The sequence below is a fragment of the Malania oleifera genome, chromosome 10 (assembly GCF_029873635.1).
Source record: "Malania oleifera isolate guangnan ecotype guangnan chromosome 10, ASM2987363v1, whole genome shotgun sequence".
NCBI classification, from domain to species: Eukaryota; Viridiplantae; Streptophyta; class Magnoliopsida; order Santalales; family Ximeniaceae; genus Malania; species Malania oleifera.
Genome location: NC_080426.1, coordinates 55,766,573 through 55,792,156, shown reverse-complemented (window position 1 = coordinate 55,792,156; position 25,584 = coordinate 55,766,573). Strand labels below are relative to the sequence as shown.

Genomic DNA, 25,584 nt, shown 5'->3' with positions numbered 1-25,584 from the left:
ATAGATTGGGTGATAGAGTTCCGTGATCGTAGGGAGTTAGGACCCTGACACACACAGGGTGAGTTTTTGGTGGATTAGAGAGGTGTGATTCCCTAGGGTTGTATTGTTTTTGGGTATGAGATAGTATTGTATATATGTATATGTTGATAGTCTGAGTATTTTATTTTGGATGATATAAATATACTGTCTTCCGTTGTTAGGTTGTATAAATGAAATAACTTTGTACCCGGTACCCAATGCGGGTCGGGTCATATGACTGGTAATAGGGTTGTTGACATGGCCGATTTATGGATGTTGTCGATAACGTGTAAATTATTTATTATTGTTTGTGAAAAAAAATTGATACGAAAATCGGGGCGTCATAGTTTTCACCAAGAAATTTTCTGGTGGTGAGAAATACTCGTGACAGATAGAAGCGAAATTTAGTTATCTCAAGAACAATATATTAAATGGGTTCTTGAAAGGTTCAATATGAACAATGCTAAATTTGTCAGTTCCCCACTTGCTAGTCATTTCAAACTGAGTGTTAGTCAGCGTCCTTCAAATGTGAAGGAAAAATCAGAAATGATGAAAGTGCCTTATGCATTGGCAGTTGGTAGTCTGATGTATGTCATGGTATGCACAAAGCCAGATATTGCTTACGCAGTTGGCGTGGTGAGCAGGTTCCTTTCAAATCCTGGTAAGGAACATTGGACAACTATCAAATGGATCCTCAGGTTTCTTAGAGGTACAACCAGTCAATGTTTATGTTTTGGTAATGCTAATCCTGTACTTGAAGGTTTTACAAATGCAGATATGGCTGGTGATGTGGATACAAAAAAATCCACATCTAGATATCTAATGACATTTGCAGGGGGAACAATTTCGTGGCAATCACGACTACATAAGTGTGTTGCTCTATCCACCACAGAAGCATAATACATCGCAGTTACTGAAGGTTGTAAGGAGATCATGTGGATGAAGAAGTTCCTAAAAGAGTTAGGACAAAGTCAAGAAAAGTATGTCCCATATTGTGACAGTCAAAGTGCAATCAATCTCAGCAAGAATCTAGCTTTCCATTCCATATCCAAACACATTGATGTCAGGTATCAGTGGATGCATGAAGTGTTGGAGAACAAGCTATTACAGCTTGATAAATTCACACTAACAACAACGAATCTAATATGATGACAAAATCTCTACTTAGAGAAAAGTTAAAAATTTGCAAAGTTACTCCAGGACTGATGGAACCCTCCACATAGTTGAGAGGGGGAGATTTGATGGGTTCCTCCCACATGGAGGGAACCAATATGTGTCAAAAAATTGACAGAAGGGGATAGGAGAGTTGTTTACTTTTGACAAATTGTTGAAGAAGAAAAACTTCTACAGCCTACCCACTTCGACAAAAGCAACAGACGGTTGGTGAATGACGCCAACAATGTGAACAATGGCCACGATTGGTGAATAACGGTCACCTACCATGGTGGGTGAGCCACCACCACCTACCATACCTACCATGGTGGGAAGGGAGAAAATAGTCCACCACTATCGACAAAGGTAGAAGCTTCTGCATGCAGACACACTACCTATAAAAGGATGTTTCATATGCATCAATATATACATCAGAGAAATTCAGAGAAAGTTAAGAGTATTTACCTTAGAATAGGATGGTATTCACCTTAGAATTAAGTTTTATAACCTCATTATCATCATAGTGGAAGTTTAAAGTAGACTACGATCCCGTGGGTTTTCTCTTTAAGGGTTTTTCACATAAAAATTCTCGATATTATTTTCTCTACTCTATTTATTTTTATCTCATTTAATTTTATCTATTCTAAGCTTGATAAATTTATCATTTTCAATATTTTTCCCAACAGATCATCAAAATACAATTGTATATATATATATATATATATATATATATATATATATATATATATATATATATATATATATGTTATCATTGTTTTTCAATGATGAGATGTCAACGAAATGCAATGAGATGAAATATTTCAAAGCTAAATAGAAGAAGCAAAGGCTGAGCAGTTGTGATTTTATTTAACCATGCGGACAAGAAAGAAGGGACAACTTTAAATCACCGACTCTTCTAGAAGTCTGATCTAGCATCAAGGTTCAGCCAGCAGCAAACCGACTTTCATCTTGGCTTGCTTGGTGACTGAAACCAATACACTTTTACATTTGGAAAATAGGGTCATCAAGGAACCCATGCAGTTTGCTATTTAATAAACGCAGAATTTACCAAAAAAAAAAAAAAAGGTATATCTTTGAGATATATTAAGTTTTGTTTATTCATAACAGTAATACCATTAACAATGTGTATAATGAAGCGCTTCTGGATATTGCCAGTAGCAATGGCAGATTATTATTATTATTCTTTATTATTTCTTATTCAGCTAATGCATTCTCAGACATTTAGGAAGGAACAATCTCCCTCACTTTGGAAAAATGCAGAATCTGCTTTATCCACCAAGTACAAATTATCTTGCGACTCAATAGCAGGAGTTTTTTTTTCTGCAGTCACTCCGCTGGCCAGCTTTTCCATGGAAGCTCAAACCTCTTGAAACCAGACCTTCAACACAGCTGTAAAATAAAAAAAACAATCAATTTTTGAGAGAGAGTCAGAGACTAACGCAGCATAAATTGGCGGACAATAATTCATATAACCAACCCCACTTAATGGAACTAAGACTTGGTTTTGTTGTTGTTGTTATTGTTGTAGTGAGAGACTAACGCAGGGCAGGTAAAAGATGGAAAAAGATCACAAAAGCATGTATAACAGCAAAAACCCACCGTGTCAGAACACACACAGGCTATCTAATGAATAAAATGATAATAAAGGAAGGATTTGATAGCTTACAAAGGAAAATGTGTAGTCATAGAGCAAATGACAATGCATAAGTTTTTATCAATCCACATGCAAAAGACAAGAATGACTATTCACAAATTCCACCATTCTATTCCTAGAAGATGGAAGAAAACCACAAAAACATGTATGATAGCAATCCACAAATACATGTATGATAGCAATCCTGCCAGTGTTGAAAAAACATCTGGGTTACTTCTCGTTTGGATGTCTTTGTCTTTTAAGGAATAGAATGGTCATAATTTAAGGATTTGATAGCTCATCTAGGAAAATGTGCTGATCATAAATGAAATGACAATGCAAATTTTTTTTTAATCCAAATATAATAAACAAGAATGACTACTCACAAATTTCACCATCCAGTTCCTATCCTATTACATGTAAAATGGAATAACACAAACTTTTGTATCAATGACTTTAAAAATAATATAGCAGTATGCAATTTTTATTTCATTCCAATCTTATTCTAATTTATTCATAGGAATAGAAATTCCCATGATCAGCTTTTCCATGGAATCTCAAACTTCTTCAAACCAGACCTTCGACATTGGCTGAAAAAATAATCAAATTCAGAGGGAGAGAGAGAGAGAGAGAGAGAACCCACAAAGTAGGCGGAGGATGGCCAAAGACCACAAAAGCATGGATGACAGCAATGATCCTGACAGTGTTGGAAAAACATTAGAATTGCATTTGGTTCGCTAAATGTCTATTCTTGGGAACAGGATGGTTATAATTTAAAATTTGATAGCTTAAAAAGTAAAAAAAAAAAAATGTTTCATTATAAGCAAATGACAATGCAAATAATTTCATTAACCCATAACCTGTAATAGACAAGGAATGATAATGCCTGAATTTTATCCTATTCTCTGTTGGATGGAATAACAGTAACTTTTGCATCAGTAAACTTTTTTCTAAAATATTACATTGCTGCAAAAAAATTTACTTTACTTCAATATTATTCCATTCTCTAGAATAGACATTTCACAAACCAAAGTAACATATAGACTTCTCAAAAGATGCTTGAAAGCAACATTATTTTACATCCAAGAAAGACTAAAAACAAAATGAAATCTTCTAGGACTAAACTGGATTGCCAGAAAGCTCACGCCTCACTCGTTATGATTCTTCAACAACCAGTAAAAAGGATGATGCTTCAATAATTTCATTTTTTAATTTGCACTAACTGTACCCAGTCCTAACAATGATTAAAGAAGGGGGGAAATAACAGGCTTCACCTTAGTTCAGGATTTCTCTTCATCTGATTGAGAGCATGGTGGCCCAGGCACTGAATCAACAAAGAACTCCTCCACTGAAACAAAGAAAATCTATCAGCATGTGACAAATTCTGCAAAGAAACAGGCAAAACAAAAGGACAGAAGCTCCATTATCATTTACTTTGCATCGGTAGATCCAAATATATTATAAAAAAATGGGACCATAGAATAACACCACCAAGACCAATGGCTGTAAAAGTTTTGCCCCACTTTTTTGACGTTTAATTAGTTTTCAAAGAAAGAATAGGTGGATGACAAGAATGCAATGCTTTTGTCAGGATGCTTGCTCCTGATGTGACTTCTTCTGACCTACTTGGAAACTCTCTATAGCTTCACTCATGGCAATGAATATTTTTTGGCCAAGCCTTCCTCAGGTACCACAAGGAGAACTTCGTAGATATCATCAGTTAAAAATATTTACATTATGACTTTGACAAAGTCATCAACTCATCATGTCATTCAATCTAGTTATAATATAACTCTGAAAATGAAACCTGCGATTCTATTTACTGTTCTTCAGCTGCCTCTACTCCACACAAAGATGAACTATAAATCTTCGATGATAGAGAACATGCTGCATTTTCCTCACTTTTTTGCAGAAAACAGGCAAGAGAATATGATAACAAAAGATGCTTTTCTAATCACCTATATCCTCTGGGTCTGGGGAATCAAGCAGAATGTCAGAATCGGAAGGCAGAAATGGAGAACCAGGATAGTTTCCCAAGGCTCCAAGATCTGCAAACAGTTGCAAAAGAATGTGGTCATACAGAATATCAAAAGATAGGATAAACAAATCCCAGATACCAAAAGCCAGATTAAAAAATGAAGCCTATGCAATGCCTGAGGACCTTTTTACTTAAATGTACTAGGACAAATTTGAATGCTTTAAAATTTTCATTACCAAATCACAGTCAGTATGCCATCAGAAAGTGAGGACATCATTACTAAGAAATGGTGACCCAAAAACAGAAAAACACAAGGCCCAAAAGACAACATAAAATTTAGCATTTTTGCAGTCACTAATTATCTTTGAGTAAAGAACTTCTCTGCCTCCATAAAATTATAATCTTTCAACATGGGGTTGGGGTTGGGGTTGGGGTTGGGGTAGGGGGAGGATATTGCCTTGTTTTAATATGCATTAACTCTTTAAAATATTTTCTTATACTAATTTTCGGAAGAATGAGACAGGTTTCCTTGTCTTTTATGAAAATATAATAAACAAATTTTCTTTAAAAAAGTTAACAGAAATTTAAACTACATCTAATTGTTTTACAAGGGAGAGTGCAGAAAAGCAACTTCCACTTCAAATAACCTCATTCATTATACAAAGCAAGCGTATAACTGAGATCTACAACTAACCTCCCAAGTTTGATAAATCTTCTGTCAGATCTGAAAGGCTGAAATTCCAAGGAATCTGAGCCAAGGACCGGAGGGAATCTCTAGAATTCCCTGCCCCACCATCCGGCGGAAGCTGTAACGCTACTGAACTTGCTACATCAGATGTAAAGGCAGTGTCCAGAGCTGCTGTGTCTACTCCCATTCCCGCTATTTCTGATGCACTGAATGGGAAATTGCCACTGGATGCCACTGATGTAGGACTCACAGGCATATCTGACATGGCACTACTAGGTGGAATAACAGGTGCTACATCAGCCGCACCACTTCCCATCACCATACTTCAAATTTAACAAAGATGAATGGAACTGTTATTAGTGGAACTTCTAGCAGGACAAAAATCCCATGAGATTTTTTTCAGAAAACAAAAAGCTATCAGCAAATTATTCAGTTTATCTATCCTCCCGCCCCCTCAAAAAAAAGTGTAACCAATTTTTTTTAAGCCCTACAACCATGATGTAAACATGGACATGGACCAAACATGCCAATGCATCACGTAGACCTTCACAAACATATGCAAACTCACACATGGTAGTACACTAATATTAATGCAGTACATCTAGTACAGCAGCACACAGAGGGGGGAGAGAGAGAGAGAGATGAATAGAATGTCATTGACTGGCATATGAAAGTGAATGAGAGCTCTCTGCTAGAGTTACTTCTGTGGTGAATAAGAGAAGCAAGTTAAGCGCAAATGTGAGAATTGTATAGGATAGGTTTAGATATCAAAGCTTTGAACATCAATAAGAAGACAACCAATGAACCTTAAGATAGTGCACTTTAGGGTCTTAAATTAGCAACCATGAAGGAGATGCCACCGGCTATTTGATAACGCACGCTACATAGTATGGAACAATTCAAAAAGCAGTAGTTATTTCAGGGGCAATGCTATTTGGTCACATGGGGACACTCCTCGTTAGGAACAGTAGTAGTACTAGTAATGACAATAATAATAGCTTCGAACTTAAAATTAAAGAGGATGCTAGGAAAATAGAATTCTCACTCATTCCCAGAATTCAGCCGCATGGGATGGAAATTGCCTGGTGCAGGGACTCCATTTACAACATGGCAGCTTGAAATTCCACAACCCATGGAATCCAGATGGGGTTGTCCTGCAGCTGGAATTGGCGGTTGTTGTATGACGGGGTATCCCATAGGTAAATTGTTAACTGCACTACAAATGAGTGGCATTGAGTGACACTGAAAAAGTGACAAGAATGCCACTTAAACCTATGACAGCAAATGCTCATTTAGAATGCTCGGCCCTTAGAAATAATATAATAGCAATTGCAGCAATAGAAGTAATACTAATAATGAGAACAAACTTGTAAATTGGGCATTCAACTGGTCAAAGAAAGTTATTACACCCAGAAGTCCAAAGCAAAATAAATCAATTTTGAAACTTATCAAACTGAGATTCAACAAATGGCTTAGACTGCAAATTCCACTTTACAGATATCCAAAAGGCAACTTCTAGCTGAAGGCATTTCTATTCAGGAAACGTGGACACTGGTAAAACCAATATACAAGTTCAACTGAGTACTGATAAGCTATTTGAAGGGTTCAAACTAAGAGATGATGCTTGAAAGGGGTTTCATTGCCTATAAGAGAGGTGCCCTGGACTGATCCACTCCCATAAGTTGAAAAGTTTAGACAATACAAGTAGTCTCACAGAGCCTTTTGATTTCTTGATAACTTCGACGCACGCCATATAGGTAAGGTCTGTCCAATCCAATAAAAACTGATGTACATGGCACATCATGCAGCCTTATTGAGTCAGGAGTTGTAAATAAGTTACACAAGCTAAATTGACTCATATCTACTCTATGCATGTGTGCTCTTGTTTTAAGGCTGCATCACTTCAGTCTGCCAGTCAGGTCAATATTCCACCTCTTGAGATCCTCTCCAATAAAGCATTCAAGCCTTGCTTTTATCACCACGCTGACATCCACAAAAACTTTTAACATGCAGTACGCAAATGAGAATAAGAATGTCCAGCTTAACTAGGACTTTGTAAAATGGACTGTATGACAGATTCAAAGTCCATATTCACCACCTTCCCTCTCATGTTGTGACCTTTGTACTGAAGAAACAATGGCAATATGTGCATTGTATGACTACTACAGATAAATGAACATAATTCCTGAAACCACACTTTTTATTACTCATGGATTCATATCTTACAAAGAACATTTGCTTTTCCATGACATAACATAGTAAAGTGAGAACCTACCTGGTATGGGATGTATTCCATTTTGTATAGGAGCCAGAGGGACCTTTGGAGGCACAGGATACTTCATAAGATGATACTGATGCTCAAGCAAATGATTGAACAGAATGATTTGCTTCTTCAGTTTTAACCGTATGTAATAGGCTCTGAAAAAGTCAGCATTCTCCTCTTCCAACTTCTGCCATACTGAATTAGTACAGAAAATAAAGGATGTGAGACTACAAGACATGCTACACATTGTTAAACAAAGAGTTATATTTAGTAGATGGCTAATATTATTTAGTTCTAATCATACATAAGTGCATCCACATTAAAAAGATAAAAATTTTGGTAGCAACATCTAAATTTTGGCTTTGTATCATACTGTATCTGCCACTGACTCGTAGATCACTTAGTGAGAATAATAATTAAGACATCCTTGGAGAGCCCAACTTCATGACAACATCCAATGGGACAATAAGTAAAATTGCATCATCTAGATGGGAAAAAACATATCAAAATCAAAGGTGTAAGACCCCTACCCAAAGATGTAAATCCGGGATCAATCCTTGCACGATTCAAGAGGGTTTTTACCACTTCGTCTCTATTCATATACAACTGCAGACATCGCTCTATCAAATTCTGGACCTGCAAAAATCATTTTACAAAACTATCAAAACTATTTTAACATTTAAAAAATAAAAGAAAAGAAAAAAAGAGAAAGGATAAAGTCTCATCAGCAAAATGCCTTACAAGTTCAATGTCTTCACGCGAAACTTTCCTGTTATCATTGCTTGAAATGGATATTGAACCAGAGTCTGCTACAGGAGTCTCAGTTGTGTTATTCTGCTGGTCATTTAGGGATTCATGTGAAACTTGGGTTGAGGATTGTACTTCTGGCGTGCTTTGTGAATCCTGTGTAAATTTTCACCATGCTAGTGATGAGCAACAAATACAAACATGATCTTTTACAGAATAATTTTTCAAAATTAGGGGAGAAATTGCACTATATATCAGGTACGAATAGAGGCAAGTTATAGTTTCTTTTGGTATTCAGGGACAATTCATGCCAAACAACTAAATATATGTAGTTCTTAAAAATCTTTGAGGTTTTGCTCAATGTTTTAGAAGGCAAAGGCGTATGGCGAGGCATTTTAACCCTAGAGGCGAGGTGTAAGACTTAAGGCATTGGGGTGTAAGGCTTTTGAGAGTTTGTTTTTAAGATTAAAATGTGTAAATAAATTGTACACATTTTAAAAATAAGGAAAAATTAAGAAAACGACAAGAAAAATTACATATACTTTGCAAACTACTTGTTGGCCTTTCAAAAATTGCAAACTTGAATACATGACATAAATCATGACAAGAGATAGCTATACACTATTACAAAGTTCAAACTATTTTTATTATTCAACATTCAGTTATTTTGGAAAGGCTGACGTTCAAGAGCTTTAAAAATCAACTCATATTATGACATTCCTTTCATACAAGCATGTACTTCAAATTTTTTAACGAATTCTAACTTGAAAATCACACACCCAAAATGCGTAAGTCTCAACTAAAAAGGCACAAATGGCGCCCCTTTGGTAAAAATGCGTAAGCCACAGCATGTAATGCATTAGCCTTTTTGGAATTTAGTATTTAGATTGAGCCTCAAGGCGTTTTAGGCATGCCTTGCCTTAAGGAAAGCCTCAATTGAGCCTTTTAAAACACTGGTTTTTCTACCTCGCAGATATTTATAATCCAATTACTATGGCTTTGATGAAGTTTGCAAAATATGAAAGTTTAAAATTAGCTAAAAACTCACCTAGGTAAGTTAAAGACACAATGAATTATTGAGTATAGAAGAAATGATGTGGAAATGGATATTTAAAGACCAAAGCATATCATTGTAAAAATAAATATATTGGCAGTAAAATCTTTAAAATTTTCTATCTCCCAGATATTGATACCTCCAAACACTATGGCTTTGATGAAGTTGGTAAAATATGAAAATTTTAAAATTAGCTACCCACACACCCAGGTAGGTAGACCATACATATGACGACTAATAAACAGATAATGAATGAAAAGGTATAAAAGAAATGACATGAAAATGGATACGTAAAGACCAAACCTTAACACTGTAAAAAAGAAATATATTGGCATAACCTGCAACGTATTCATTTCAGCTGAATGCAGGCTGACCACATCTTCTTGTTCACCTCAAATATCTCCCAGCTGCAGGTAAGGTCGTCAAATTTATGAAGGTTGTACCGTCTCCAATTCTATATTACTGATAATTGGTTGGCAGTTTTCACCTGGAAAGAGAAAATGTATTGATTCATATGGAAGTATCACAGCAGAACTACAGGGACAAACATATGGTATCAAAGTGATAAGATTTCCAAGGTGGAAATGCATCAATTTAAATATTGAGCGTGGATGACAAAAATGAACTGAATTAGTTAACTTTAAAGTTGACCATAAATTCAACCTCCTAATCTTCTAGGAAAGAAAAAGAGCTCAATAGCAAGTTCAATGTGTTTTGCAGATTATTTGTCCTTTCTAGATGTTGTGGATGACCAAAATGGACTTAATATTTTTATTTTAGGATAAAATGGATTGATCATGCCTCATTTTTTTTAAAAAGACAGGAACCTTGCCTGATTTTTTAATAGTACAATGGATCTCCTTAGGACTTCTATTTTTTTTGAGACATTTATTAGCCCCCTTGTCAATCAGCTGTTAATAACTTGGACGAAATGTGATAGTGTCACCTTTTCTAACTTTTTCAAAGTGCCTCTTTTATCCTTACACAAGTTTTCTAAAGAGTAATTTCATCTAGGGAAGTGAACTCTCCTAGTTGACTCAGCCTCAAGATTAGATGCAAGCTGTCTTTCCCTGCAAACATTTCTTCGCCATTTTACATTTAGATTATTGAATCATCCAAACAGACAAATGTATTTAACCGTTTAAAACCAAAACACACAAATAAAATAGTGGAAAAAAATCATAATAACTCTAACATGACCCAAGTCAGTCACCATTATCTTCCTAAATCTTCTTGCATTTTCTCACTAACAAACTGCTTATTGAGCTTCTTTCATAGTACCAAACAAGTTAGATAATATTTCACTGCTTAAATAATGAAAATCATTCGAAAATTCTCACAAACACCATCAAACCTATTAAACCACTGCTTCCCATAACCGTATCCCCAAACACACACCAAGCTACCATGCCACCACCAAACTACTGTACCAGGGCTGTCTTCACCACTCTGCTGCTATTAGAAGATGGGTGGAGTAAATAATGAATGTCATGAAGGCGGTGAGTGATAATTTAGACACTAGTCATGAAGATAGATATCACTTGGTTGGTGGTGGCAGCTCATAGGGCAACGAGGTTTGGGCTATGGCAATGGGTTCAATTGTGGAATCAAGGGAGGTGCTGGCAGTGAGCTTACCGGCATTATCTTAAATTTCCATAAAATTGTTGAAATTTCTGCTTTCTGCAACCTCAGAATTGAAACGGTAGTCAATTTCCATCTTACAAAATTTACATTGAAATTTCCAAAATCATCCAAAAAAAATTGAAATCTCAAATATCAAAAAATTGTCAAAATTTTGACTACGAAACAAAATTTAATTGAAATTGAAGTTTCATATTTTGTAAATGCATAAAATTACCCTTTGTCCTAAATTGTGGAATTGATCAATGCCGGCATGTGCATAGTAATTAATTGTATTACATTTTTTTATTTTTCTTGCAGGAGGCCAAGATTGGCAATGTGCGCAGGGATTGGACATAGAGACACATGGTGGGGTCCCTACCAATCTCGGTTTTAGAGGTTTTACAAAGTTTTGTCTTGGTGAACTCAAATCAAGGTGCAAAAGTGTGTCTCCACCCCTCAGCCTTTCTTAAGCTGCTCAAAAGTCCATGTCCTAACCATGTGTCATGACCAAATTTGCTCAAAATCTATCTTTTTCATTAAGATATGACATGTCAGTCCATTATTGGGGATGATATGTTGCATCATTTTGCCTCTCCTGTATAAATATCTCCAATTATTCCTCAAGGAGGATCTTTCCGACACTTGAACAATTAAGCCCCCTCTCTCTCTGGATTCTCACCAGTTCAAATACATTCTGCCATCATAATCCATGCTTGCACTTCTTGGGAATTGTCTGATTCTCCGGATTGGATCGAAATGAGGGGGTTCTCCCCATCAAGAACCCCCTCCAAAGATTCAAGAATCAAAACCCTCCAATACTAAAATTCAAAACCGTACCACTCTTGTAGAACTGTGATAAAAATTCTGGGGTTTGATAATTTTCATGTTGAACTGGAAAAATAGAAGAGTTACACTAAACTATTTAAATAAATCTATCAATTAGACAGAATTTAAGCATTTAGAGTTGACAGAGGTTTGATAATTTTGACAAATCTTCATCTGTATTGCAAGTTGTCTCAACCACATATAAGTCCTTTTATGTTTTGATTATTTTAAACTGTTTTTATTCAATGAACACCTTAACCATATTGAGTATAACTTTGCCTTTTATATGATAAATTGAACATAAATATACTTTCAGTCACTGTTCCTAATATTTCAACCATCTACTTTATTTCAGTAAATTATATTATTAAATATTCATAACTAGTACTATTGTATGGATTTATTAAATAATTTGATATTATTTATCTCAATATAACAAAATTGTGCCACAATAATGAGCAGGGATATCAAAAACCAATTATATCAGTTTGATTTTTGTATATGCATTTTGTTATAAATTAGCATCTAAATTTTCAGCTTATGATAGAGTGACCTTTTTTTTAAAGAATTTTTTTTCTTTTTTAAATTCAAAATAAAGATTAGCATTAGCTAAGGAAAAGAATGATATTTTAAGAATTCTCAAAATTTATGCAAGAATGAGCTTAGATAATAAGTACAACATTTTGTTTTGACATGCTATGCCTTTAATAAGTTATATTTGCATATTAATTGAAGATGTTTAACAGGGCTGAGTTGATGTAAAGACAAAGAAGCAGAGGGATATAAGATGGATTTTCTTGGTGATTTATCACAAAAAGATAAGCAAAAAACCAGTTTACGTATACATGGCCATGTCTGGGGGAATAGACTCGCTCCAAAGTCGATTGATGGACAAGATAAGGCAGACTCAAAAAACATACGTGAAAATAGGGTAAAACTTGTGAGCCTGTGAACTTTGACTGTGTGTGAGATGGTGAGTGTATAGCAACCACCAGAAGATGGGTCCTATGGAGACTGTTTGGCAGGGGTATGGTGTGCATACACCTCAGTGGAGGTGTAGCTTCCATGCTAGTAAGACTATGTCATAAGGGTAAAAATTTTTAAAAAAAATTTGGTTCATGCTGTTTGTTAGACATCATTGACAGGGGAGGTAAGTGGCCCTTTTGAAAAGTTGGGGGATGTTGCTGTACTATTGACAAAACCTGGGGGAGGTTAATATAGTTTACCCTTAATTTTAATAAACCGTTTACTTTATGGACAGACTAATACGACCCACATTTATGGGCATATATCCAAGATTATGATTTTTTTGGCTAAACTTTGTGGTGATCAAAAGCAAGTAATTTTGATCAAGCTTTGAATGAGGGAAGTAGTCAAGAATACAAGACATATTGAGGCCAGACACAAGGGAAGTGAATCAATTATGAGAATTTTTTCAGGATCTGTAATAATCCTGGATCCTTGCATGAATTAGAAAGAATTGGGATTGCAAGCACAGATCGAGGCCATTAGCTCAAATACCATGCGCCATGTCAGGACACATTGCATTCTTTCATCTATTTCTTTGTCAAGAAGCCCCATTATCAACTTCTTGCTACTCATCATACATGCCACGCCTATGGCTAAGATATCTACTAAAATAACCCTGTTGAGGAATGGTAACTCCACTACCAATATAAATACCTCAATTTACCTCCTTCATGGTTTCTTTTACCCCACTCTCATATTAGAACTTAAACTTATCTCTCTTCAAAGAACATACCCCATCCTTATGTCACTTCCATCATACTTTACTTCATCCATCCATGAGCCGTACCCCTTCCTAGTCCTCCATAACTCCATCTCATCACACCCCCTACCCTGCCACACATTTGGGCTCAAAAGGATTAAAAGTTTTTCCTCTTGGTTCTCACTACTCCCCCCCCCCCCCCCCCCCCCAAAAAAAAACTTGCATGCAACATAAACCCACATAACCTCATCTATGTAAGTCCTAGACTCCCCTAATTGTAATATTTTTTATTTTTTAAAAATGCCTGATAAGAAGACAGAAAATTTTCAAAAATGATATCTGGTCAACGAGAAAGGAGGCACCAACACACATACAAAATGGGAAGGCACAATGACAGGAGACATCATGGGTTCAAACCTAGTTCCTTATGCATACAGCACAAGCACAACACAATCTGTGCAAAGAAACAAGTATTGTTTCATCTATTATATACTTCAAAGGCTGGAACAAATGCAAACAAAGGGGCTTCAATATGATTTTAGCTGGAAATTCAATAAAGCAGCTTAACTGCTAAAAAATTAGAGGTAGTTTAATTTCCAAAAGAAAGAATGTATTTATTTATGCTTGTTGTCACAGGTAAACCAGAATTTGAGATTTTTTCAGTCAGGATAATTTATGACTCTCAATTTGTTTACTAGCAAACAATCGAAGAATGTAGGTTGTGACAATATTCACTGCAACTTAGCAGTTAGCATTGTTGACAAAACAAGAAAATGGAGAGACCAAAGAACTAGACAAAAGGTATGTAGGACTAATTGTGAAGTTGTCTAAGACATGCTAAATACACTGTCCTATAGGGCTGATTTAGCCCCCGGAAGATGAGTCTCATGCAAAACAGGTGGACTGACCACCCTTCTAGGATTTGAGGGATACTTCATGCAAATATCTTCTTTTATTTTTTATCCAAGTCCAATCACATAATAAAATATCAATGTGGTTCATGATCAAACATGCGCTAGGATTCTAGGATTGATCAAAGGGCAAGTGGCAGGTTCCCCATCAATCCCAAGTCTCAAGATGTAGAGAAATTTGGCTTAGTAGGCTTGAAATGAGGCCTGTCAAGAGTGGCCCAGCCCCCTTAAACCTCTCAAGTGTCACCTTACGCACAACTAGGACCCCCACCAATTGGATAATAGCTTCACCCTTTGTTAGCACTATAAATAGCCCATCAAGGGGAGGATATTAACGAAGAGTTTGGGCAACCAAAATTGCAGAAGATAATATTTAAGCAGACATATCGCACAAGCATGCACATACAATGCAAGCATAGCAAGAACATCAAGAACCAATACTGACAACCCAACATAGAACAATTTGAAAAGAGAGAAACTTGAGGTAAGAAGCTAGGAATAGGTTAAGGATTGAGGAATTGACAAGAATAAAACAATAAAGTGGGTACAGACACTTACGAGACTAGGTGTCATGAGTCAAGCTTGTTCAAGGCATTATGCTTGCCCGTGACCACTTGTATTGTGTACATGGGATGGGTACCCATCATGTAAACACCAAGATAGGTTTTATTCTTTGAGTAGGATAATGCCTTAGTGAACATAGCAAGAATGACTCCTCAGTCACTTTGATGTTTCCTAGTGATAGAGGGAAAATAGCATGGAAAGCTCTTTAGGGAAGACTGAGTGTTCTTCATTCATTGTAAAACTCAATAGCTATTACAAAAGTGTTTAGCCTACTTGCTTCCCTCACTAAACACACGTTGCCTACGAAGGTGTGAAAATAAATGCTTAACAGGTTACCGTAGGACACTCTTTTGCTTTTATGTTTGCTTATTGCTTTGAATGGTTGTCAATTTGTTCATGTGATGAAACCGCGGAATACTTCAGGCTAACTAGTTAAGAAAGTGTGTTATAACTAGTGTTGCATGGCCCTTCAAAAGGTCGGAAGTGTTTGGCCATGACACCAGGGATTGATTTGCACCCACTACCCCTAACACTGTAATGATCGCATGCATTATGCATGGTTAATGCATTAGTGGGCTACCTCAAAATGAATGGGTTGGGTGCCAAATGCCCATCTTGTGCGCACATGGGGGACTCTTGGTGATTGTTTCTTTACGAGGCTCGTGAAGATTTCCCACATAAATGGTACAAAAGCAAAGACTCCAAGCATGTGTCAGACAAAGACTTTGAAGCTTAGGTAACAAAAAACAAGATCAACACTTTCTTCCAAGAATAAAGAAAAGGAGAAAGTGAGCGAATGTTTTGGCTTTTGAAAAAAAAAACGAGTTAACATTGTAAAATGCAACAAAGCATTTTGCAGCCTAAGTCATTTCTAGTCACAAAACATCATGTGCTCCTACTTTCACTATCATTGCTATTCCTGCCATAAATGTCACACAGAAGTTGGGAAGATAGAATGATCTCCACAAGTATATTACCAATTATCTCTCATTTATTAGTGGCAAATAAAAATGACTAAGGATTAAGGATGTAGATTGAATTCTATGATCATTATCATCCATCATGATAATTATATCCTTAAAATATAAATTCATCCTCTAATTTTAAGCATTTAGTACCAGGCATTCGTATAAACTGGATTGGGCAAAAAGTGAAAGTTATAAAGCACCATAAAAATAACATAGTCATATTGATTCTGTGTAGGTGTTCACCACTTTGATTATTTTCTAACGTGTGCAACACCCATTTTTCATTTTGTTAATTTTTCTCTATAATCCAAATAATAAATATTATTCCCATAATCAATAATATTTCCTAAATGTCTAATCAAAAGAATGCCCCAAAACTCCACCATGATTTTGGGACTACAAGGTAAGAAACTTGCCATTTGCAATATAAAAGAAAAGAAAATAATGCAGCAGTCAAGTAACAAGAAGTAATAAATTTTTACGAATAATTGCAATGAGAAGCTTGCATGTCTCAAGTTAGTATATATCAGGAATAAATGGAAATAAATTTAAGCTAAAATATGGATGATGTGCAATGCATAATGATAAATTGGGCACACACTCCATAGTGTCATAGGCTGACTATTTCACACCTTTGTGAAAGGACCGTGCAGTGCAGGCTAAAGCACTCTTGATTAACTAGTCAACCTATCATTTACCACAATTCATCCACAAAACACTTTCATTATCAATCAATCAAATATCAGCGGAAGCAGTAAGCAATTATGAAAGCAGTGGCAAGTAAGCAGTAAACATTAAAGTAATGTAATTCATTAACAACACCTCCGTTAACATTGTGTTTAGCAAAGGAGGCAAATAGGCTGAATACCTTGACAATAGCTAGTGAATTTTACAAGATTGATGAACACTCACCCTCCCCTAACGAGCTTTCTATGCAATTCTCACTCTGGCACTAGGAAACATTAAAGTGACCGAGGAGTCATACTGCCTTATTTAGCATAGGGAGAAACTACTAGTACTACTAGAAAATAAACCTACACTAGTATTTACATGATGGAAACTCATCCCCAACACACGAGACAAGCGGTCACAGGCAAGCATATTGCCCTAAACAAGCTCGGCTCGTGACGCTCCCCCACTTATGTAGTCAACATCCTCGTAGACTTTGACGTTAGGTACACTTCAACTTTGTCCACGAACGGTTGCATATCTTCCGTAGAAATTCAAATGATTTCTCCATCACCAAGGCCTTTACATTTCACTAAGAACTCTCGCCGCTTCTTCCTTAAGGATGTAAACTCTCTGTCTGCAAGGATATCTTCAACTTCACATCTGTCAAGTTGAACTGTCTTCAATTCTGCTCTGGTCAACTGACTTCTGCTTGGATTTCGGTGTCGACGTTGAACGGCTTGAGGCAGCTGACGTGAAACACAGGATGCACTTTCATCCAAGTCGGAGGGTCAATTTTGTAAGAGGCCTTCTCGACATTGGCCAAGATGGGGATTGGTCCTTCATATTTGCGAAGTAGTCTCCTATCTCGTCCTTGTAGTGACCTAATACGTTCAGTATTGAGCTTAACAAGTACCAAGTCACCTACGTTGAAGTGTTGTAGTCTTCTTCCCTGATCTGTCCACTTCTTCATCCGCTTAGAAGCTTTCTCCAAGTAGGCTCGGGCAATCTTTGCATTTTGTCTCCATTCTCTAGTGAATATGTACGCCCTGGGACTCTTTCCTATGTACAGCTCATCCACTGTGTGAGGTAACAGCAGCTTCTGGCTTGTAACAAGCTCAAAAAGGCTCTTGTTGGTTGTTGAACTCTTTTGGGCGTTGAAATATAACTGAACCACATTAAGTAGTTGCGCCCAATTCTTCTTATTGGCATTGACAAAATGGCACAAGTACTATTCTAATAGCCTATTGATTCTCTCCGTCTATCCATCTGTCTGTGGGTGATAACTCAAAGAAATGTCAAGATGTGAACCGAGGATTCTAAAAAGTTCTGTCGAGAAGTTGCCGATGAATCGTGAGTCTCGGTAACTAACAATATCTTGGGGAGCACCCCAATATTTCTTAACATTCGTAAAGAATAATTGTGTCGTCTCCTCTGCCGAACAGTACTTTGGTGCGACTATAAATGTACCATACTTCAAAAACCTGCCCATAACCACAAGTATAACTCTGCATCTCCCACTTTAGGCAGGTTGGTAATGAAGTCTAGTGAGACACTTTCCCACGGTTTGGATGATACTGGTAGGGGCTCCAGCAGCCCTGCAATCTTCCTCGCTTCACCTTGTCCTGTTAGCAAGTGAGACAAGTTTGGGTATAATCAACCACATCATCACGCATGGGTGGCCAATAATACCTGTGCTTCAAATGACCAAAGTGCGTTGTCATCCTGGATGTCCAGCCCACATGGTATCATGACACTCTTTCAACAGTGCCTTCCTTAGATCACCAGCTCGTGGCACAAAGAGCCGGCTACCATAGGTCATTAGCAATCCATCTTCCATCTAGAACTAACGTGTTTTCCCCTCTTCAGTTAGCTTCATTAGGTTATACGCAACTGGATCTTTGGCTAAATTTTCTTTGATGCGCTCCCGCATCGTCGCAGTAACAATACTCACAGTCAAGTGTGCTACCATCTGCAAGGCCGCCAACTCAGCCTTCTTACTCAGTGCATCCGCAACTTGGTTCAAGCGCCCCACCTTGTGCTTAAAGGAGAAATCAAATTCTGCCAAGAATTCTTGCCATCGACCTTGCTTGGGTGTCAACTTTGGTTATGTGAAGAAATGGTTAACTCCAGAGTTATCTGTTTTCACCACAAACCTTGACCCAAGTAAGTAATGCCTCCACACGCGGAGACAATGTATCACCGCTAGCATCTCCTTCTCTTGAGTTGTGTACTTCCGTTCTACTTCACTAAGCTTACGACCCTTGTGCGCAACAAGATGCCCCTCCTATAACAAGACTCCTCTAAGGGCGAAGTCTAATGCATTTGTTTGCACCTCGAAGAGTTACACAACATCCGGAAGAGCAAGTACCAAATCTCTCATCATGGCATCCATCAAGTCATCAAAGTCTCCCTGACACTTGTTAGTCCAGTTCCACTCATGACCCTTCTTCAATAATTTTGTCATAGGAGCCATTCTCCATGAATACCCCTCTACGAACTTCCTATAATAGTTGGCAAGACCAAGAAAGGAACGCAACTCTTTCACTGTCGTTGGGATCTTCCATTCTTGAATCACCCTTACCTTCTCCATATCCATTCGGATATGACCTTGCTTAATCACATGACCAAGGAATTTGATGTTCTGCTGAGCGAAAGAGCACCCTTTTATTCACATACAGACTATTCCCCCTCAGCCTGTCAAACACCTTCCGTAGATGCTCTTCATGTTCCTCCAGAGTGGAACTGTAGACAATAATATCATTTAGGTACACCACAACAAACTTGTCAAGGTACTCGCGAAATACCTAGTTCATCAAGGTACAGAACGTTGCAGGTGCATTCGTCAACCCGAATGGCATAACCAAGAATTCATATGCCCCATACCGCGTCACACAAGTAGTCTTTGGCTCATCCCCATCAGCAATCCTTACCTGATAATAGCCTGACCTCAAGTCAATTTTAGTGAAGTACTTGGCATGACTCAACTAATCCAACAAATCAACAATCAACTGAATAGAATACTTGTTGAGCGTTGTCACCTTTTTTAGCGTCTACACACATCGGCATGCTCCCATCATGTTTCTTCTGAAACAACACCGATCTCCAAACGGTGCTTTGGAAGGACGAACATATCCCGATTCCAACAACTCATCAAGTTGTTTCCTCAGCTCTGCTAGCTTTGGAGGCGCCCGATATGGCCCCTTAGCAGGTGATTTCACTCCTGGCAACAACTCGATTTCATGCTCCACACCCCGTCGTGGAGGCAAGTTATGAGGCAGCTTATCCGGCATCACCTCCTTATACTCATCCAACACAGTTTGGATGGTTGTAAGCACCAGTTCTTGGTCTACTTCTTTATCTACCACCACTGTGGCTAGATATGTCTGCTCGCCCTTTCTCAACCCCTTTTTAAGTTGCATGGCTGAAAGGAACTTCCCATTGTCTCCTTTCGTCGCAACGGCTTGCACCATGCAAGGGTGATCTCCCATCAAACACAAGGAACCAGCAAAAGGTATCAGCACTGCCTTCGTCCCCCTCAAGAATTCCATCACAAAATGACTTGAGAGTCATGGCACCGATGTGAAATTCGCATGACCTAACCACTACCCAAGCTTCACAGTCAGTTGCTTGGCTACTCCTAAAGTAGGCTGGGCTACAGAATTTACTGCTTTCATGCGTCATGAATCCTTCTCCAAGGATATGTTGAGTCTCCCTGCTTCTGGTTGCGAAACAAAATTTTGAGTAGCCTCGGTATCCACCATAGCGCTTTACTCTTCCCATTGATCCTCAAGTCCACAAACATCGGTCCTTTTACTTGTGTAACTTTTGGAGCTTTCGCCTGCTTTTTCAATGCATTCACCCGTCACATTGCACCCATCCTCCTCTTTCCCATCACTTTCCACTACCTATTTCGTAGTGGAAGCCGGTAAGGCATTAAGTGTTGCTTTGTGAGGGCACTCAAAAACTCTATGAGGGTCTCGACACAAGTAACACGAAATTACTTTTTCCATTGGGTGTGTCAAACCCTTGAGAAGATGAAACTTCTTTTGAAGTTGATGCTTTATAGTCAACTCCCCCACTTTTGGGTTTGCCCTTCTTGAAAGACTTTCCGTTATTTCCCCCTACGCCAAACTCTTTGGACAAAGCGGTGGTATCACCAGTGAAGTGCGGCAACTTGTGCGGTAGACAAGTCTTGAACTCTTTGCCTATGAAGTTCTATTCTTGCCCACGGTTTCAACCCCTCAAGAAAATAGAACAGCTTGTCCTTTTCCTACATGTCCCTGATATCCAACATCAAAGCAAAAAATTATTTCACGTATTCCCTGATTGACCCAATATGTTTGAGGTCTCTCAACTTTTTCCTAGCATTGAACTCAACATTCTCAGGAAAGAATTAGGCCTTGAGCTCTCTCTTCAAGTCTGACCAACAATCCATAATACAGCGTCCATTTTCAATTTCATTGTACTTAGTATGACACCACAGTTTGGCGTCACCAATCAAGTACATGATCACAATATCCTCTTTCACCTGTTTTGAGTTCGTCCTCATAGCGCAAAAGTACTGCTCCATATGACACATCAAATAAGAAGTTCTTCAACTCCTTGGCATCACAGACACCCCCATACGTCTTGGATTCTGGTACCTTGGTCTTGCTAAACCCCAGAGTGTTAGAGTTTCCCATAACAAAAACCGTTAGATTCATCTTTGCATCTAGATCAGCTATCCAAGATTGCAAAGTTTCAACAGTATGGTGCAAGTCCTCTGACATTTCACCTATCAAACTTGATTAATGCTTTTGTGATTCCATCACTTCATCAACAAGTCCCCTCAGTTGGGCCATCTCTGTGGCCACAGGGTTGGTTGTCGTCTCAAAATGTGCTTCCAGCACACAAAGGTTTTTTTTGCATTGATTGGTGCCATGGTCAGTTAACAAAGCTTTCCCAATCCCACAACGAAGACAATTGAATTCACGTAGCAACTAACCGAACTCTGATACCAGATGTCACAAACCAACTATTGTAAAATGACCGTGCAGCGCTAGCTAAAGCACTCTTGCTTAACTAGTCAACCCATCGTTTACTACAATTCATCCACGAAACATTTTCATTATCACTCAATCAAATATCAGCGAAAGTAGTAAGCAATTATGAAAGCAGTGGCAAGTAAGCAGTAAACATTGAAGCAACGTAATTCATTAACAACACCTCTGTTAACATTGTGTGTTTAGTGAGGGATACAAGTAGACTAAACACGTTGACAATAGCTAGCGAGTTTTACAATATTGATGAGCACTCACCCTCCCCTAAAGAGCTTTCTATGCAATTCCCACTCTAATACTAGGAAACATCAAAGTGACCGAGGAGTCATACTGCCTTATTTGGCATATGGAGAAACTACTATTAGAAAATATAACTACACTAGTATTTACATGAAGGAAACTCATCCCCAACGCATGAGATAAACGGTCACTAGCAAGCATAATGCCCTGAACAAGCTCGGCTCGTGATGCCTAGTGAGGGCTGGCTGTCTGGGACTCTGGGGACAGGTTAAGGAAGGGCCTGCTGGGCTTGATTCTCATGAGAGGGAATTGGAAATGGGCTCATAAACCGGGCGGGCGGGCTTTTGGGCACACGGAAAAGGGGAAGTGGATGGAGGGTGTTTCTAGCCAGTTAACTAATCATTCAAGCATAAGAGACAAACCAACTCGGCTGATTCAGACTCCAAAGGCCTCAAGAATCTGAGAATACATCAACGTAAAAATTACCCATAAATTACCAACTCTATGCATTCTACATTTCCTAACTTCCAAAATCAAGTGTTTGGTTTCTGAGGAAGCACACAAAAAACAAACTAAAAAAAAAATTAAGTTGACAACCAATTTCTTAGCTGCTTGATTTTCGAGAAAATTAGCTCACCTCAACCAAGCGACTTAGTGATACAAAGATACGTAACGACAGATAACATGGCTGAACTGCACTTTTTCATCTGTCTGCAACATTTTCTCAGCGACCGAACAAAACCCATAAAAGAAAAATTAATAGCTTGGACGTCAAAGCAGAACAGAAATTACAGCAGGCCCGCAAACTTATAAAGTAAAGAAAAATCTGAAAACAGGAACTAAAGCAGAATAACATGCAAAGCAAGATCCAGCAAACAAATACCTTGAGATTCTCAAATCCAAAAGAACACTTTCTTTCGAGGAATTAAGAAACCCTAGCCCTTCAAAGCCTCGGATTCTCTCTTCAGAAAAAGACAAAAGAATTCACAAAGCAACACCAATTGAGAGCTCAAAAGAAACGCTGCAGCAGCAAATGTAACATCAACAACAGTTCAAGAACAGAACTGAAGCTGCGTGGTGCATTGAAGTGTGGGAGACGGTAGGGGGGCAGGATCCCAGTGACATATAAATCAAAATACAGGGCAGAAAATGAGGAATTTGGAAGTTTCTGGATATGGAAGCTGAGAGAGTGAGTGGAAGATCTATTGGGTCAAGTGAGGTTAGTGGATTTTCTAGGGAGTAGGGTGGTGAGGAGTTTGGTGCAATATCATTGAAGGGCAAAGTGGAGGAGAAGCGGAGGAGGAAAGAGTGGGAAACAGAGGGAAATGGAAAAGAAAAAAAATATCCCACAGGTCAGAGACTAGAGAGGAGAGTGTCCTCGCAGTGTAAACTTTGGACTCGTTCTCTTCGAACTGAAAAGTCAGTGAAAGGCAAAACCTCAGTTAATGATGAGAGTCGTGGATTGATTGTACTTTTGTTTCTCTCTCTCTCTCCTTCCCCTACTTAACCAATTAACGTTTGGTTTTGAGAATAGAAAATTTGAATTAAAAACACTAATAATTTAAATAATTCAATTTATTTTATTTTATCAAATTTTATTTTATTTTTATGTATTAAAAGTGGTATTATTGCCATGTTTAAAATATATAGAAATTTTATTTTGTATTAATAATTAAAAGATATTATAAATAAAATAGAATAAATATTAAACTTTTGAATACAAATTCAACCGTGTGCATCATTGCTTCTTTATTTTCTTAATTTTAAATTATATTAAAATAATTTTCATTCTTAATACGATCGCATATAACAAATAAATAATGAAAAATAATTTTTTCTTTTTTTACTTTTGGGTTTGTTTGGTATTATTTTTATTTCATTTTTATATAGTAACAAACATATTATTAAAATATGTTTATTTATATTGTCAATTTTTTTGGTCGAACTTTAACCGTTTACGAAAAAATTAAAAGTAATATTTTATGATTTTTACTTGTTTCAACAACCTGTTAGTAAAATATTTTAGTACTCAAAATTAATTTTTTGGATTAAATCATTCACTTTATAAATACTTTTTTATTAAAACTAAAATAAATAATTATATAAATTTTAAAATAATTTTTTTATAAATTTTAAAAAATAAAAAGAAAAGTTATTTACAAAATATTTTTACCATTTTCCAATTTTCATGCATAATAAGGTTGTTATTGAAAAGCAACTTTTGAAATATAATAATTAAATAATCTAAAATAGTTTTATTTTTTTTTTACTTTATTATTTTTAGTCAAAATTTTTAATTGTTATTGCATTCAAGAACAAAAATGAGCATTTGTAGAGTCAAGTTTTTAATTTTTAAAAAATTTTATAAATATTAACCAAATTAGCTGTTGGTTTTTAGTTTTTAATTTTTAATTTTTCGTTTTTATAGCTTTGAAAGTGATACCAAATGGTCTCCCATATATTTTTTTTCACAAATTAATTAATTTTTTATATTTTATTTTTGCCTTTTTTTATAAGTTACATATTTTTTTAATGTCTGACATTTGCTCCCAATTAGTTTATAAAACTATTGTTACTAATTGGACAAAATATGTTCTTTTAATTGAAATTTGAAGTTTATACCCATATACTTTGGGACAATAAGAACTCAAACAAAAGAAATCAAGAATTGTAGTCTTGGATTAATTATGAAATATTTGTGTTAGTCATAATTAGTTATAAGCTAGCAAGTAATGTACTAATATGTTTTATACTATATTAATTTTATTGTTAAACCAATATTTATATATATATATATATATAAGCGATTTTATACGGTCCGGTAGAATAGAGGAGAGCACATTTTCCATACAACTCTCATCACAAGGCCATTAGGTAGAATGGGTCCATAACGTTATCAATAGACTGACCTAATAAAGCAGTGATAACTCATACACTCTCAAGTAAATCATAATTAACTTTTTTTCAAAATAAAAAAAACATTCATGAGTTGCACTATTTTATTAGGTTAATATATGGATGACGTGGTAGATTGAGTTTACCTAATAATTTTTCCTAAATTATACAATGAGAGATAACTTTATCTGTCATCCCAAGAGAAATTTATAGAGGAGAGATCTTCCCCTCCACATGTATATGAATATATTTCTTAAATTCTAAATATATTGAAAATGGGTTATCATCTTCCTATGTCTGATATTAATAATATAGAATTCACTTGTCAGTGACATCGTAAAAGTCAAGACGTGAAACTAATTCTCCTGGCGTGCTAACAATTGGATGACCAAATATGTGACCGAGGCCAATAAGGATCATCTAGGCCTGGGATATGGATCCGAATAGGGTCAAGATGTGGGAGATATGATTGGTTTGGAGACACGTGGAATGCAATCGAAGGCACGTAAGGCACTAGTGGTAAGGTCCACTTGAGCAACTGTTGGGAAATTGGCTTACTCCCAT

At 36.9% G+C, this 25,584-nt stretch overlaps 1 protein-coding gene across 4 annotated transcripts; it reads right to left on the bottom strand.

The window, feature by feature from the left end:
* Positions 1 to 2,263: 2,263 nt before the first annotated feature.
* LOC131166849 (uncharacterized) lies at positions 2,264 to 23,584 on the bottom strand. Of its 4 annotated transcripts, XR_009139881.1 has the most exons (12): positions 23,009 to 23,572; positions 22,763 to 22,836; positions 9,893 to 10,041; positions 8,495 to 8,656; positions 8,284 to 8,389; positions 7,766 to 7,948; positions 6,536 to 6,701; positions 5,497 to 5,813; positions 4,783 to 4,872; positions 4,099 to 4,172; positions 3,468 to 3,521; positions 2,264 to 2,580 (listed from the first exon to the last, which is right to left on the bottom strand). XR_009139881.1 is itself a non-coding variant. In XM_058125446.1 (11 exons), the coding sequence occupies exons 3-10, from the start codon at positions 9,905 to 9,907 to the stop codon at positions 4,105 to 4,107; spliced, it is 1,107 nt and encodes a 368-aa protein (XP_057981429.1). In that variant the 5' UTR covers positions 9,908 to 10,041; positions 22,763 to 22,836; positions 23,009 to 23,584; the 3' UTR covers positions 2,264 to 2,580; positions 4,099 to 4,104. The 4 variants fall into 4 exon arrangements, 2 of the variants coding, with proteins under 2 accessions (XP_057981429.1, XP_057981430.1); XR_009139882.1 differs by lacking the exon at positions 22,763 to 22,836 and having other exon boundaries at positions 23,009 to 23,570; XM_058125446.1 differs by lacking the exon at positions 3,468 to 3,521 and having other exon boundaries at positions 23,009 to 23,584.
* Positions 23,585 to 25,584: the final 2,000 nt, after the last annotated feature.